General features: G+C 35.7%; 2 protein-coding genes across 2 annotated transcripts; one reads left to right on the forward strand and one right to left on the reverse strand.

The window, feature by feature from the left end:
• Nucleotides 1-884: 884 nt before the first annotated feature.
• On the forward strand, nt 885-6574 carry LOC133880490 (ABC transporter B family member 15-like). The gene is made up of 7 exons (XM_062319434.1): nt 885-1084; nt 1210-1264; nt 2492-2676; nt 2757-3214; nt 3355-3895; nt 3997-5957; nt 6041-6574. Exons 1-7 carry the CDS (start codon nt 902-904, stop codon nt 6414-6416), a joined length of 3759 nt encoding a protein of 1252 aa, XP_062175418.1. The 5' UTR covers nt 885-901; the 3' UTR covers nt 6417-6574.
• An 8586-nt stretch (nt 6575-15160) lies between these two features.
• On the reverse strand, nt 15161-15580 carry LOC133879879 (sm-like protein LSM1B). The gene has a single exon (XM_062318683.1). It carries the CDS (start codon nt 15578-15580, stop codon nt 15161-15163), a length of 420 nt encoding a protein of 139 aa, XP_062174667.1.
• Between the last annotated feature and the right edge of the window lie 263 nt (nt 15581-15843).

A 15843-nucleotide genomic window follows, 5' to 3' on the forward strand; every position in this document is an offset into this window, starting at 1 on the left:
ATTTGAATGCGGCTGTTATAAATTCAATATTCCATAAAAATGATAATCTATAGCACAATATGACGTGAAGAAAGGAGTAAGAGAATGTGTACGTTGAGGCCATTGACAACATTTCATGGTTTGCAATTTGTATGGCTAAACGAATATCCATACTATTTGTATTTACAGATAAACATCATGACAAGACGACAGTACTGACAAAACAAAAAAAAAGGGCCGGCTTTGCAAAAGACACGTATTTATATTGGCCCATTTGGCATTAGCAGGTGATCGAATTGGGTGAATTTAGTACCACCTGATCTACAGTGCATTTCTTGACAAAAAGAATTAGAGAGAATTTTATTTATAACTCTTAATTTTTTATCACTTTTATAAACATGTACTCAAACTTTAAAAAGTGTCAATTTAGAGTATCCATTCTTCAATTTTTCTCAATTTCAACACTCCGTTAGAATTTTTCGTTAAATCATGTCAAAATATCCGTACCTAAATTTTTGAAATTTTTTAGATATATATATATATATATATTTTTTTAAAAAAAAAAAACATAAACACGGTTATTTTGAGATTTTTTATAGGATTTAACGAAAAATTCTAACGATGAGTTGAAATTAAAAAAAATAAAAATTGAAAGGTTAATAAGTGATACAAAGTTAAGGGTTAGAAGTAAAGTTTTTCTCTAGTAGCTACTACTGATGGCAAAAGACGTGAAAGAAACAAAAGAAACAACCAAAGGGTGAGGGCTGCCTTAATAAGCGATCTGTTATCTTTGTCACAGCGCGTTTGGTTGATATATATGGATGTTACTTGGAATATATAATACATAGCTGATAGCTGAGCAGATCGACCAAGACTTCGACTTCATCACAAGGAGGATTGGTGTCTGTACGCGGTGGCTGATATGGAGAGCAAACGTGGGCTTCTTCGGTTTGCCGATGGTGTGGACAAGCTGCTCTTGTTGTTGGGGACGTTGGGTTGCATTGGCGATGGGTCGATGAGCCCGCTCACGATGTTCGTTCTCAGCGGTTTGATGAATGAGTATGGAGGAGCTGGTTTTGCTTTATCCATGGACGTCGTTGACAAGGTATATATATATGCCAAGTACTGATCAATGAATTTGCAGATTGGTGAAATTTTCTTGAATATATATGGTTTACTTGTAGCATAATTAACTCACAAGCTCTCCCATGCCTCATTACGTACATGCAGTACTCACTCAGGCTGCTCTATGTTGCCATTGGAGTCGGGATATCGGCTTTCATTGGTAAGAATAATTTGATTAACTAACGCGCGCGTTTCAATATTTCTTTTCGCCCTGCGATTTCACCCGCCAATTGCTTGATTTTAAACAAAATTAGGAAAATTGTATGGTTTGAGAATGCGTTTCTAAAAAATTACGATTTAAAAACATAAAATAAAATAAAATATTATGTTTTAACAAATGAATGCGGTTTTAAAAGTAGAATTTTCAACTGCAAGTCTAGTTGTTACGTTGCTTGAACATCAAACCTTCGCTGCCTTGGGCAGACCCAAATTTGCTCTGGTTAACATATTTAAGGATATATACGCCCATGTACGTAGGACTTCAAAGTCAAAGCTTTTTTTCTTTTTTAATTTTTTTTTTTTTTGGGTAAATTTGGACGGAGTATTTTAGTGATTTCACTTCCCCCTTTAGGATTTAACGGTGAATTTGAATGAGAGGGTTGACATGCAAACTTTTGAAAGATTATACCCTTAAATTGACATTTTTTAAAGTTTAAGGGTTTGATTGCAAACATGATGAAATATAAGTAGCGGTAAGTGAAGTTTTTCCTTTTTTATTTTTTATTTTTTATATTACACCGTAGCAAGGACCAAGCTTTTTCCCATCAGCTGGCTTTGATTTGGCTCTGTAGCTGCATCTTGCACTCAAGGGTCTTGATCAACATTGAAAGTGATATTTCTGTACACATTTTTGAGTCTGTTTGGTCTTGCGATTTTGTTGGTCAAAAGTATGATTTTAAACAAAACTGTGAAAAATGTAACATTTGGAAGTGTGTTTCTAAAAAATTGAAACTTAAAAACGTAGAAAAATATCCATTTTTAAATCACGAGCAAAGGTATGCATCATTTTATAAGCTAAATTGCGATTTTATCAAACGATTAACTGCATTTTTAAAAATCGTGTTTTTCAAATTGCACATTTGAAATTGTTAATTTTTAAATCATATGTTTTGATACAACGAATCCAAATTATTTGTCTTTTCTGGTCTTTACCCCCAAGAAGAAAGAGTACTGGGAAATGAATTTATCTAGTTTAGATTTTGGCATTTCTATCTAGAGCCATTCCAAAGCTTCTTTCGAGGTTTTTCTACTGGATCGAAATATAACTTGTAATAGTGATAATGTGAATTGGTAAGAAGGACATGAAACATTAGCGTTTAGTATCGTATATAGTACAATAATAGTGAATGAATTTTTTATACACAAATACTAAATTAACACTCAACAGAAGGGCTATGTTGGACGAGAACTGCAGAAAGACAAACATATTGCATAAGAAAGGAATACTTAAAGGCAATCCTCAGGCAAGAAGTTGGTTTCTTCGACAATAAGGATGCTTCTTCCACTACCTTCCAAGTTGTTTCTACCATCTCTTCTGATGCCCATTTTATCCAAGATGCTATAGCTGAGAAGGTTTTTGACTGTCTAAGATATTCTTTCTTCTTCTTCTTTTTGCTATTGTGTTAACATGATCTATATTTCTTCAACTGTAGATACCCAACTGCCTGGCTCACATCTCATCATTCATCTTTAACATAGTAGTTGCATTCATGCTTTCATGGCGACTTGCACTAGCCGCTCTTCCACTCTCTCTCATGGTTATCATTCCAGGAGTTGGATTTGGTAAGGTACTGAAGGACCTAGGAAGAAAGATGAAGGATGCTTATGGGATTGCCGGTGGGATTGTGGAACAAGCAATCTCATCAATCCGCACCGTCTATTCATATGCAAGGGAGCATCAAACACTAGATAGATTCAGCTATTCACTCCAGAAAACTATGGATCTTGGAATAAAGCAGGGTTTTGTAAAGGGATTGCTGATGGGGAGCATGGGGATAATTTATGCAGTTTGGGCTTTCCAGGCTTGGGTTGGGAGTGTTCTTGTCACTGAAAGAGGAGAGAAAGGCAGCGTTGTTTTCGTTTCTGGACTCTGTGTCATGATGGGAGGATTGTCAGTTACTTTACTTCATTCATACTGCTATCATTTTTCCCATTAATAAGAAATGACAAGTTTTGTGTTTGGGAAGAGTCTTCGTTTTATTTGTATAGAAATTATCCTAAAATAATTCGGGGAATTCTTTGTATCTTCAGGTCCATTATGAATGTGCTCCCAAATCTCTCCTCCATCTTAGAGGCAACAACTGCTGCTACCAGGATTCTGGAGATGATTGAACGGATTCCAGAAATAGACTCTACAGATGGAAAAGGTAAAATCCTGTCATATGTGAGAGGAGAAATCGAATTTAAAGAGGTCTACTTTACCTACCCATCAAGATCTACTACACCTATACTTCAAGGACTCAATTTCAAGGTGGAAGCTGGAAAGACTGTAGGTCTTGTAGGAGGCAGTGGTTCTGGAAAGTCTACAATCATTTCTTTGCTTGAAAGATTTTATGACCCTATCAAAGGAGATATTCTCCTTGATCAGTACAAAATAAAGAAACTACAGCTTAAATGGCTGAGGTCCCAGATGGGACTAGTTAACCAAGAGCCAATTCTCTTTGCTACATCCATAAAAGAGAATATTCTGTTTGGCAAGGAAGAAGCTCCAATGGATCTTGTTATACATGCAGCTAAGGCTGCAAATGCACATGACTTCATCATTGAACTACCCCAAGGATATGAAAGTCAAGTAAGCGACAAATGTTTTTCTTACTCCTTAATTAGTCCAATAATAAGTTGGTTTTTAATGTTGAATTTCACCTTGGAAATGTTTTGCTTGTATCTAATCAGGTAGGGCAATTTGGAGTTCAATTGTCTGGAGGACAAAAGCAAAGGATTGCCATAGCAAGAGCTTTGATCAGGGACCCAAGAATCCTTTTGCTTGATGAAGCCACAAGTGCTTTGGATGCAGGGTCGGAAAGAATAGTACAGGGAGCTTTGGATCAGGCTTCGAAAGGAAGGACAACAATCATCGTAGCCCACCGCCTCTCCACAATCCTCAAGGCTGATTTGATAGTGGTTCTTCAATCGGGAAGAGTGGTTGAATCTGGTTCTCATGATAAGCTAATGCGTATGAACAATGGAAAGGGTGGGGCATATAGCAAAATGGTGCATTTGCAGCAACCGAGCATGCAAAATGAAGGCTTCAGTAGTCCCTATCATCAAAGAGAACATACATATCATTGGAAACAAATTAGTCATAGAACTCCCCAAACACCATTAATCAGTGAGAGATCAAGCTGGCAAAGCAGCCCAGCTTATCCAATCAGCTCAGCATTTTCCATCGATCTCACACACACATTCCAAATGCAACCCTATGATTACCATAATGATGAAAAGTTAGAAAAAAATGATTATCCTCCAGATTCCCAATGGCGATTAGTACAAATGAGTGCACCCGAGTGGAAGCAAGCTCTACTAGGATGTTTAGGGGCTGCTTGCAATGGAACTATTCACCCAATTCAAGCCTATTGCCTGGGAACAATTATCTCTGTTTACTTCATAAATGACAAGTCTGTCATCAAATCAGAAATCAGAGTTTATTGCTGCATCTTCTTAAGCCTGGCAGTTCTCAGCTTCATTGCCAATCTCTTACAACATTGCAATTTCGCAATTATGGGAGAGAGTTTAACGAAGAGGGTGCGAGAAAAGATGCTTGAGAAATTGCTAACCTTTGAGGTTGGATGGTTTGATAAAGATGATAATACAAGTGCAGCCATATGTGCACGGTTAGCCACTGAAGCCAACATGGTTCGTTCCCTTATTGTAGAACGAATGTCTTTGCTGGTTCAGGTTTTCTTTAGTGCGTGCTTGGCTTTTATAGTTGGATTAGTAGTTGCTTGGAGGGTAGCAATTGTAATGATTGCCATGCAGCCTTTACTCATCGTAAGCTTCTATTCAAAGAGTGTTCTAATGAAAAAGCTGTCTGGAAAAGCAAAGACAGCACAAAGTCAGGGCAGCCAACTAGCAAGTGAAGCTACCATCAACCACAGGACTATCACTGCATTTGGCTCTCAGGAGAGAACATTGAGCCTATTTGAAGCAGCAATGAGAGGACCTAGAAAAGAAAGTGTCAAACAGTCATGGTTTTCAGGTTTTGGCCTATTCTTCTCTCAATTTTTGACGACAACTGCTATAGCTTTGACTTACTGGTATGGAGGGAGGCTTGTGAATCAGAAATTGGTTACTCCAAAACACCTTTTTCAAGTTTTCTTCTTGTTGATTAGCACTGGTAAAAACATTGCAGATGCAGGAAGCATGACTTCTGATATAGCCAAAGGTGGCAGCGCGATTAGATCAGTTTTTGCAATCATAGATAGAAAAAGTGAGATTGAGCCTGAAGACCATAATGGTATTAAAGTTAAAAAAACTTTTGAGGGTCGCATAGAACTCAAGAAGGTGTTTTTTTCTTACCCAGCAAGGCCTGACCAAACGATCTTCAAGGGCCTTAGTCTCAAGATTGAAGGTGGAAAAACGATAGCACTGGTAGGACAGAGTGGCTCAGGCAAATCCACTATCGTTGGGTTGATTGAAAGATTTTATGACCCCCAAAATGGATCTATATTGATAGACGAACGTGACATCAAGAGCTACAATTTGAGGAAATTAAGGTCACATATTGCATTAGTGAGTCAGGAGCCCACCCTTTTTGGAGGAACTATTCGTGAGAACATCGTCTATGGTAAAGAGGATGCTACAGAATCTGAAGTAAGGAAGGCAGCAAGGCTTGCGAATGCTCATGAATTTATATGGTATGCATCTCTCCTCTTTATATTGCTACAGAAACAGGTTACATAAGTTGTGTTTTTGGTTAAATGCCATTTTTGTTATGCAGTTCTATGAAAGATGGTTATGATACTTATTGTGGAGAAAGAGGAGTCCAGCTATCAGGAGGGCAAAAGCAAAGGATAGCACTTGCTCGAGCTATACTCAAGGACCCAGCAATACTTCTCTTGGATGAGGCAACCAGCGCCCTCGATAGTGTGTCAGAAAATCTAGTCCAAGAGGCATTGGAGAAGATGATGGTAGGCAGAACATGTGTGGTTGTAGCTCATCGACTGTCCACAATACAAAAGGCAGACTCCATAGCTGTGATAAGTAATGGGAAGGTTGAGGAACGAGGATCACACTATGATCTCCTCGCTATTGGACGTGGTGGTGCTTACTATTCTTTAATTAAGCTACAAAACAGTAACTCCCCTTCTATGTGAGCCACCATCTCAATGACAATGTGTAACATGTCGTTCCTTCCCCTAGTTTGTTTTACATTAAAAAGCAAGACCAACATGCATGACAAGAACCCATTGCATAAGATAGTGTTTAGGTTCAATATGGAGACTCCTCTAAGATAAATTCAATCACTAATTAGATTGGTTTCGTTTGTTAATACTTTTTGGATGGTATTTTTGGTATTTGTTTGAAAAAAATAGTGAAAGAAGTTTTGAGTGTTTTGTGTTTTAGGTTGTTTGTAAATTTTTTGTTTTGAAAAGAGAAAACAAAATGGAGAAAAAAAAAAAAAAAAACCTTTAACAAACAAAGCTTTACCTGTGTTTATTTTCAGAGTATTTCTGTTATATAAGCAAGAGTCATACAAATGACATACCATATTAACAATTCCTTCTGCAATTATATTGCTTGAAAAGAATGTAGTAAAAATCTATAAGGCTTAAACAAAGTCACTATAAATTCTAAATAACATGGGAATTCTGTATTTATTTCTATTAATCTATACTCATGCTTCATCAGAAAGATGATTGATCCTTAACCCTAAGATTGTAAGACTGTAGAAAAACGTTTCTTGATGGAAATTGGAAAGGCGACCAAGCTGCAAAATCTTTTGGGTCACCTCCTATATTTTGGTACATAAAAGTGGTGTTTGCTTCCTTATCTCAATGCTGCAACATTTGCTTAATAGTTTTAATGTGACACCAGAAAGTTAACTCCTACTTTGAACAGGTTGATTGTAAAGATATTGGGGTATGGGATGGCGTAGACGTGACTAATGCTTCCGCGTATATAGGCAAACAAAAATGGCTCTTTTTAATTAACTTCACTTAATATATACTCATGGCATGCATATTTTCTAAAGGGAACAAAAATGATGACTCATATAACATATCTTCGACAAATTCCTATAGCTTGACAAAGAGATCCCTTCTTGTGGGGCGGTCCAGAGACGACCGTCGTGATATCATCTTTAAGGATAGCTGCTGATTATCCAAAAACGACTATCGTCTAACTCCAGTACTACCAAAGAAAAGGATTGTCACCAGGGAAAAAGAGCCTTCTGGGACAATATTGACGTCGTCGTTGAAAGTGCACTTTGGGAGCACACTTGAAATGTCGTCCCTAAAAGAGAATAGCTCGCCTCCAAAACTAGGTCATTTTGCTTCCTAATAGTCTTTCGACGGGCGACCCAAAAACTTGCTAAAGCATAACTGCATAAGTCTTTTTTTTTTAAAAAAAAAAAAAAAAGAAGTAATGGGTGTCTTTTAGCTTTTTTACCACATGCGTGCTTTTGTAATTGTTTTTAAGAAAGTCGTCCAATGAATTTTTGTGGGAAAATACGTACACTTTGACATTAAAAATGAGGGAGGGAGGGCAAAAAATGGCTTACATCTCTTGAGAGCTAGAGATAAGCTATTGTTCTACCTTAAACCCCTTATTTTTTTACCGTAAACCCCTTATTTTTCGTTGACTTTGCAAACAATTTTCATTGAATATTTTTTTTGTCTGCACAAATTATTGAAAATGGCAACATAATTTTTTTTTAAATATATAAAACAACATTTTTTGGTATTTGGTTGCACTCGAAAAACGTGGTCAACCTTAAAACATTCATTATTTTCAATCAAATGGTTTACATTTTTTTGTCCACAAGTACCCCTCTCCCCGCAAATATCTACACCACAACACACCCTTTTCTTTTGTGCTTGTAGAAAAGAAGAAATGAAAGAAGAGGAAATGAAAGAAAAGAAGAAAAGGAAAAGGAAAGGAAACAAAAACACAACAGACGTTTTGTTTGTTAAAAGAAACGATGCAGTTTATATTGAAAAAGTCTTAATTAAATTTGGACCCTTTATTTTTTCTACAGCAGATATATTGTGTACGTGCTGTAGTTTAAACTACATAACTGAAGCCATATCCTTTGTGCATACTATTATTTACTTTTTGACAATGTCAACTAATCTTGGATTAGCCTTTTAATAAAAAATAAAAAAAATAAAAAAAAAATAAAAAAAAACTTGACACTTTTATATGTTAATTAACCATAGGATAAATTAAAGCATGAGCATTACTCACGAGTCACATGCATTAAATGCCGTAAGAGTAAGGGCAATGTTAAACATACACTACACTTTTATTCAACTTTATTAATGTGACATTGTCAATTAACTATTATTATTATTATTATTATTATTATTATTATTATTATTTTGAATCAGCTAGCTAATCCTTCTGATAGGCAGTATTACATGTGCAAAATGTAATATACAGCATTTGTCTTGCAATAACGTGGTTTATCAACAATACGTTCAAATATTTTATTTAAACATGTCATATCACCGAGTTCTATGAGGTACATTTGTTTAATTCTATGTCCTAATTGATATTGATTCTTTTTTTAGCTTAAAATTTGTCGGTTCATTGCTTATTTTGTGCTTGCAGCCAAAAAGGGAATCTGTATTAATCAAATACTATTGCCATGGCTATAAATGATTGCATATTAATTTGTATGCCTTCCTTCCTTTTTTTTTTTTTTTTTTCTTTACATAAAAGATGGAGGGGATCCGAACTAGTGACTTCTGCTTCATGAGGCGTGTTCCCCACCCGATTGAGTTACCCCTTGAGAACAATTTGAATGCATTTCTACACCATGTCAATAAAAAATAAAAATAAAAAGTATAACAAATGCTCCTAATTTTCAATGAGGCCAAATAGCGACAATAGTCTTTGCTTGATCTGATGCGCTAGTTGGGTGCTTCGTTGAAGATTTCCGGGGTGTCCCATGTGTGTAAATCTTTGAATACGTCAAAGTAATGGAAAATATTTGTACCTATCGAATTTATAACAATTGAGGTCAATCCACGATACTTAGCTTGATTAAGTAACGATCCATATCAATAAGGTCCTCGACTAATAGTTACACAATAAATATTTCTTAAAAAAATAAAAAATTAAGGCTCTAATATAGAAAAAAGTTATCTAATTAAGGCCCTCAATTAATAATTGTATAATAAGGGTTCTTCACAACAACAAAAAAAACATGTGAAGACTAGTATGGTATTTTTTTTCTTTTATGAACAAACAATCCAGCCGTGTGCGACTTGTTCTGAGAGAGAGATTAGGTAATTAGAAGAAGAAAGTTAAAAACAAAAAACATAAGGGAAGTATATGATTGAGGCAGCCCTAACTCGATCGTGTATGTATATATAAATTAGAGTAATGCTACACATCATCCCCTTTTCCTCTTTTTGTTCCCCCAAAATTGATGTGGCTCATAAAATCACTATTGAATTTTTAATATATCACTATTGAATTTTAATCCAATGGTGATTTTAAGAGCCACATCAATTTTGAGAGGACAAAAGAAGGACAAGGGGATGATGTATAGCATTACTCTATAAATTAAGCACCGAAAAAGTAGAACTCGTGCTAACCATCTGCCCATTATTTTTGTGGAACCAAATGGGTTGATAACTTGATATCACAGAACTCTCTCATTATTCACGACCGTTTACAGTTACAACTAGATCTCACCTCTCTCTTTTTCACAAACACAAACACAAATAATAGGTTGGAAAAAAAAACACAAAAGAGGCCACATAGTCTTTCACTCTGTCATATGTGATATTGATTGATTGACTAATCAGAGAGTCTAGAATGGTCGAGTAATAGGCTAGTTTAGAAGAATATAAAAATTATTATTTTTATTTTATTTGAATAATCAGTATATAGACTAGCCTTGTAGAATAATCATATACCGTAAAGACTAATCTAGTAGACTTTTTGAATAATTTTAATATTATTCACTTGTGGTGTATTCATGAATTTACAATTTTTTTTATGCTAACAATATTTTTGATTATTTATTTTACATTTATGTGATTTATTGACTATTATTTTTTATTATAATTATTTTCTTATTAAGAGAAGAACAATATTAATATCTTTTGAGAAGATTTTCTTTGTACTTTAGGATTTATTTTATCATTCAAATTTTGCCCCTACTAGGACAAATTCCTGGCTCCGCCTCTGTCCGATAACACACCTTCCCTTTCCTTCTCTTATTTTCACTTCTCCTAAAAATAATCGACTTCAAAATATTCTAACCTTTATCACTTTTTCTATCACATCAATAATTTTTTTTATACTATTCAAATAAAAAAAATCAACTACAATACAAAACTTTTTTAACGTTTCCATACAAATTATTTCTACTTTATATTACATCAATCACTTCTTACTACTACTCAGAAAATAATTCAACTTAACAATCTTTACCTAACACATCCGTAGTGTAACGACCCAAGGAAAAAGCGTTAGCCACATCTGCGCTATCACCCCATAAGGACTAGTCAATTTGGAGTTTCTCTAAAATTTCTTATAAAGTCCAGTTTCACATAATAACTAGGTAATGTGGGACTTAGCACTCGTGATTATCTTTATAAACTATCTACTCTATGTGTGCTACTCATCTTTCCAAAATATGGGACTGGTGTGTTACAAACGACATAGGAAAAAAGTTATAGTCACATCTGCGCTATCACCCCAAAATGACTAGTCAATTTGGAATTTCCCTAAAATTCTTTATAAAACCCAGTTTCACCTAATAATTAAGCAATGTGGGCTTAATTAGCACTCATAACTATCTTTATAAACCACACACTCTATGTAGGCTACTCATCTTCCCAATATGGAACACAATGCGTTTTAAAGCCGTGATGGTCATAAATCTATCAGAACTTCACAGTTAAGCGTGTTTCTGCAAGAGTAGTACTAGGATGGGTTACCTCCTAGGAAGTCTGGTTCGAAGGAGTCAAAAGCGAACAATATTGTGTCATTAGGGGTAGGTGTTACACATAGTGGCATTGTGCTCCTGTTGGAATGAACCTCATAGACGTTAGTTCAGAAGGTGGATCACGTGAAAGAAAAGCAATTACCAAAATTAGAGTATTTTTTTAGAGGGTGCTATTGTGAGAGAGGCATATATGAGACTTACCTGCTCAAATAAATTTTGACCTGTCAAAATTGCGGTGGATCTCAATCCATTTTTTTGTTTGAAAAAATGTTTTGATTTGACATAAAGGATAAAATAGTTTTGAGTATTTTGTGTTTTGAATTTTTTGTTAATAATTTTACTCTTTTTCTTTTTCCTTTTTTTTTTATAAAAAGCAAAAAGCTTGGACAAAGTGTTGTAAACAAACTCAATTATACCCTAGTGGGATATAGAAATTCCTTCATCATAGAACATGGACTACATCAAGTGACACCATGATAGGTGTACTTTAGGAAAAAAAAAAATTGTTTTCTTGTACTTATTCCTTCATATATTTAGAAGAGTGTCATTGACTGGCATGAGTTTTTCTTTTTTTCTTTTTTGTTAAAGAAAAATAAGATTAGAACAAAAACCAATGAAAAAAAAAAGAATTACAGATAACAAAAATATAGGCAAAAAAAACAACTCGACCTATTTCAACAATCCATTCCACAGCCACAAAGAGGAACCTCAAGATGAAAGGAGTAAAAGGGAAAGATGTCGGTGCTAGTAGTAACAGACCCGATTGTAAGGAATGATAAGGAATCCCTACCATTGTTGCGAAACAAATAACAAGAAATTCAATGTATTTTGAGGTCTAGATTTGGATTTGAATTTATTTATTTATTTTGTAGCAAAAGAGCTCAACAAGAAAAGAGCCAGAGGAGCAAGGGTAGAGAACATCAGATCTATCAGAAGAAGCCAAAATAGGCATTGGCATGTGCAACCCACGCACGCCATGGCGACGCATGGCATACACGCGTTGCAGCAGCTAACATCAACAGTGAGAGAGTTGGCCGGAGATGATGGAGGCCGGGGCACGTGCTTGTGTGGATGATCATGAAAAGGTTACAGTAGATCTAAGATCTAAATTTCAAACAAAATGTTGTTGAAATTAAAGAGAAAAGAGAAGGGTCTCCCAAAAGAGATTGGTAAAGGGTTATTTGGCCGGGGAAGGTGCAGAGGAGGGAAGAGCCATTACTGAGATCTAGAAGGGTTTTGCAGTGTAAAGCTATTTTATTTTTATTTTTATTTTTTACTGAGAGGGTAGTTGATCATTGCATCAGCATGCATGCTATGGATGACTAAATACATTCTATTTGATAAATACTCTAAATGGTGGTATTGCAACCAACCACAATACTCAAAATCAAATCGAGAAATTAGGCCTATATCCATGAAATTGGTGGTAAGATGGCCTCTCTAAACAGAAATATATCAGTTTCTTCAAGTCTTTTATTTTCTCTGAGGATTCATAGATTAGTAAAATTGAGAGTATTCTCGTAACGAAATATGTTTATTTTTATTTTATGACCTAGATTAAATTTTATAGATTTGATTATTTATATGTTATTACATGATAAATATATTATCATGCTGAAAAATAATAAACTCCTAATTTACCGTGTGTGTGTGTGATCAATTTGTAACAAAATATCTAAACGCGGAATTTAAAGAAGGCATATATTTTGTTAACGAAGTGGAAACTTAATTAAGAGAAAAATCACTCTGTGATAGCCAAACCTAGGATATCTACTATTCAGAAGACAAAGCTAGTTACAAAGAAGTAGCACTCACATACCTCTGATGCAGTTATGGTACCTTGAACTCTGACACGTAACCCAACGTGAACTCCTCCCAACCAGGTCTCCTACCTGAAAGGGTCTTCAATGGAATCCTTTAGCTTAAGGCTCCTCCATAAGCTAGACTTCACAGCTTGATCAAATCACATAGAAACTACCCTAAGAGAGCTAGCACATATCACAATCACTGATTCGAAGTTCTCTGGGCAGCATCTGGACCTAGACCGAGGGCGTCTAGACGGCAAGCAGCAATCGACTTCCATAACGGGTTTCACGTGTTTCCTTATTAAGCTTCAATCTCCGCGTTCGAACGGTGTTGCCCTAGCGTCTGGACGGTTGCAAGCTGTCTTTACCAAGCATGTGCTGAGCTGTTCAGAATTTCCTTGAACACAGAATAGTGTTCGGACGGTTGCTTGCTGTCTTCACCGACATGTCTGCTGAGCTGTTCAGAATCTTCTCGAACACTGAGAAGCATTCGGACGTTTCAATGGGCCGTCCAGACGGTCAAGTTGTAGTATTTTTTTATTAACTTTCCAAGGACACAAATTTCATCTAATATTTGAGTAGAAAGTTATGATAAAAATATTGAGATGTGTGTAGAATCTTCCTCGAAACCGAAAAATGCCTTCTTGATGCTTGTGACACTGATACTTGTCATATTAAAGCCCTTTCTATATTTGAGAAATAATTTCTGAATATTCTGAAAACTCTGAATAATTACGTCGTTCCTGTTTCAGCAGCACACTTACATGGCAGTGATTTTGTCAACAAAATGTAGCCAATAAAACTAACACATACTATTTACAAAATGGGCATTAATTGGCACTTGCAGCTCACGCGTTGTAGCAGCTAACGTTAGAGGGGAGAGAGTTGGCCAGAGATGGTGGAAAACAGGTGGGTGGCTTGTATGGGTAGAGAGGTTGTAGTAGATCTAAGATCAATTTCAAACAAAATGATGTTGAAACTAAAGATAAAGGGGAAGGGATTGAATATAAGTGTACTATGCATACATATTGAATATTTCTTAGTGTTAATTTTTTGGGTTTGACTAGTTCAAAATGGTTCTACATTTGAAGAGTTCAAATGATTTTACTTCGTCAACAAAATCATATATGTTGATGTGCGCATGTGTTTATTGCTTTCAACTGGTTTTGTTTGTATTCCTCCATAATTTTCATTACTTAAATTCTTGCATAATTGGTGGTTGTGAGCGTTAAGGTCTAAATTTTACATCTCACCTAGGTTTAGTTTAGTATTAGTTGCCTTGGATCGAACGTCGGGAAATGATCGGCGCAACCATGCACAGATTTTGGTCACACCCTATGGCATCGCTAGTTAGGCCATGTGGAGAACGGTCATATATAAGCTGTAAATTAACTGAAAAGATTATATTGTACATTTCATCAACATGATTTTATGTCTTAAACTACCGTATATATGTTATCCCACAAGTTATGCCATAACTACTTTACAAATGTACTATTTTTTCCTGCTAACATAATTACGGAGATATCGATTACCGGAATAATTAATTTATTCTAACCTAGTAACGTTTCCAAAATGTCTATTCTTTATACTCTTCCAGCTAAACCACACTCCTTACTCTCTTTTGCACGTAATATTAAATTCATACAGAAAATAATCAGAGTGCTACCGTTTTACAGATTAGAAAGTGGGGGTTCATTCCCAAATTACACTCTGTCGGATATTTCTGAAGATCCTAAATCTAAACCATTAATCTTCAAACCAATCCAAAATCCCTCTCAAACTGTAATTACAATCAAGCAAACAAATACTTTATTGAAATTCTAACATCTATGATAATTAGGAAAATGAATAAAAAAAGAAACACATGCATGATGCATGTACGTAAGATATATGATCATCAAGAATCAAGATTAACTCCATGAACTAATCCAAATCCAGGAATCCCAGTACTCTTTTTTTCTTATGGAAAAAACTTCCAAGCTTGAAATTCTAACATCTATCATGCATGCATTAGCCAAACAACCTAATAAGGAAAATGAATAAAGAAAGAAAAGAAAAACAAACACATGCATGCATGCATTTAAGTACGTAACATGATCATGATCATCAAGAACTCCATGAAGAACTAATCCAAATCAAGGAATCCCAGTACTCTTTTTCTTATGGATCTTTTAAGATCTTCAGCCTCCCTCTCATCTTTCCGTGCCCTTTTGATTTCTGCCATTGAAACACGAGTCATATGTTGAAGACGCTCCTCCTCCATCCCCAGCTCGCCAGTTAAAATAACTTCATCTCCACGGACCACGAACACACCCAAAGGGATGTCACAGTAAAGATGACCCGCAACAACTCTCTCGAAGGCACCCTCAAGAACAGCGTTGGCGTGCTGATCTAAAGAACGAAGTATGCCAATGAAGCATCGGCCATCGCAGAGCAGCAGAAGAACTTTCTTGTCAAGATAGCTGACGAGGGAAATAGAGAGGTAGAAGTCTGTCCCCCCTGCCCCTGCGGCCCCTGCCCATGGCCGCCAAGCCTTAGTCGACATTGATGAGTTCGATCAACACTGCTTTTCTTTTCTATTTATTAAAAATCACTGAGAATTTCTAGTTGAACTGATCAACCCAACTAAGATTTCTCTCTTTTAATTAGAGTCTTCCAAAGCCACAATTAAAAACCGTAACTTGAACTGCCTAACAAGAAAAATAACTAACTTTTTTATACGTAAAACTAATCCCATGAACCTGATCCAGAACGAATAAAAGCACTCAGATCCAGTTCAACTAAAGAGATTCAGGAGGGAATTAGGTG

Source organism: Alnus glutinosa, chromosome 10 (genome assembly GCF_958979055.1).
Source record: "Alnus glutinosa chromosome 10, dhAlnGlut1.1, whole genome shotgun sequence".
NCBI classification, from domain to species: Eukaryota; Viridiplantae; Streptophyta; class Magnoliopsida; order Fagales; family Betulaceae; genus Alnus; species Alnus glutinosa.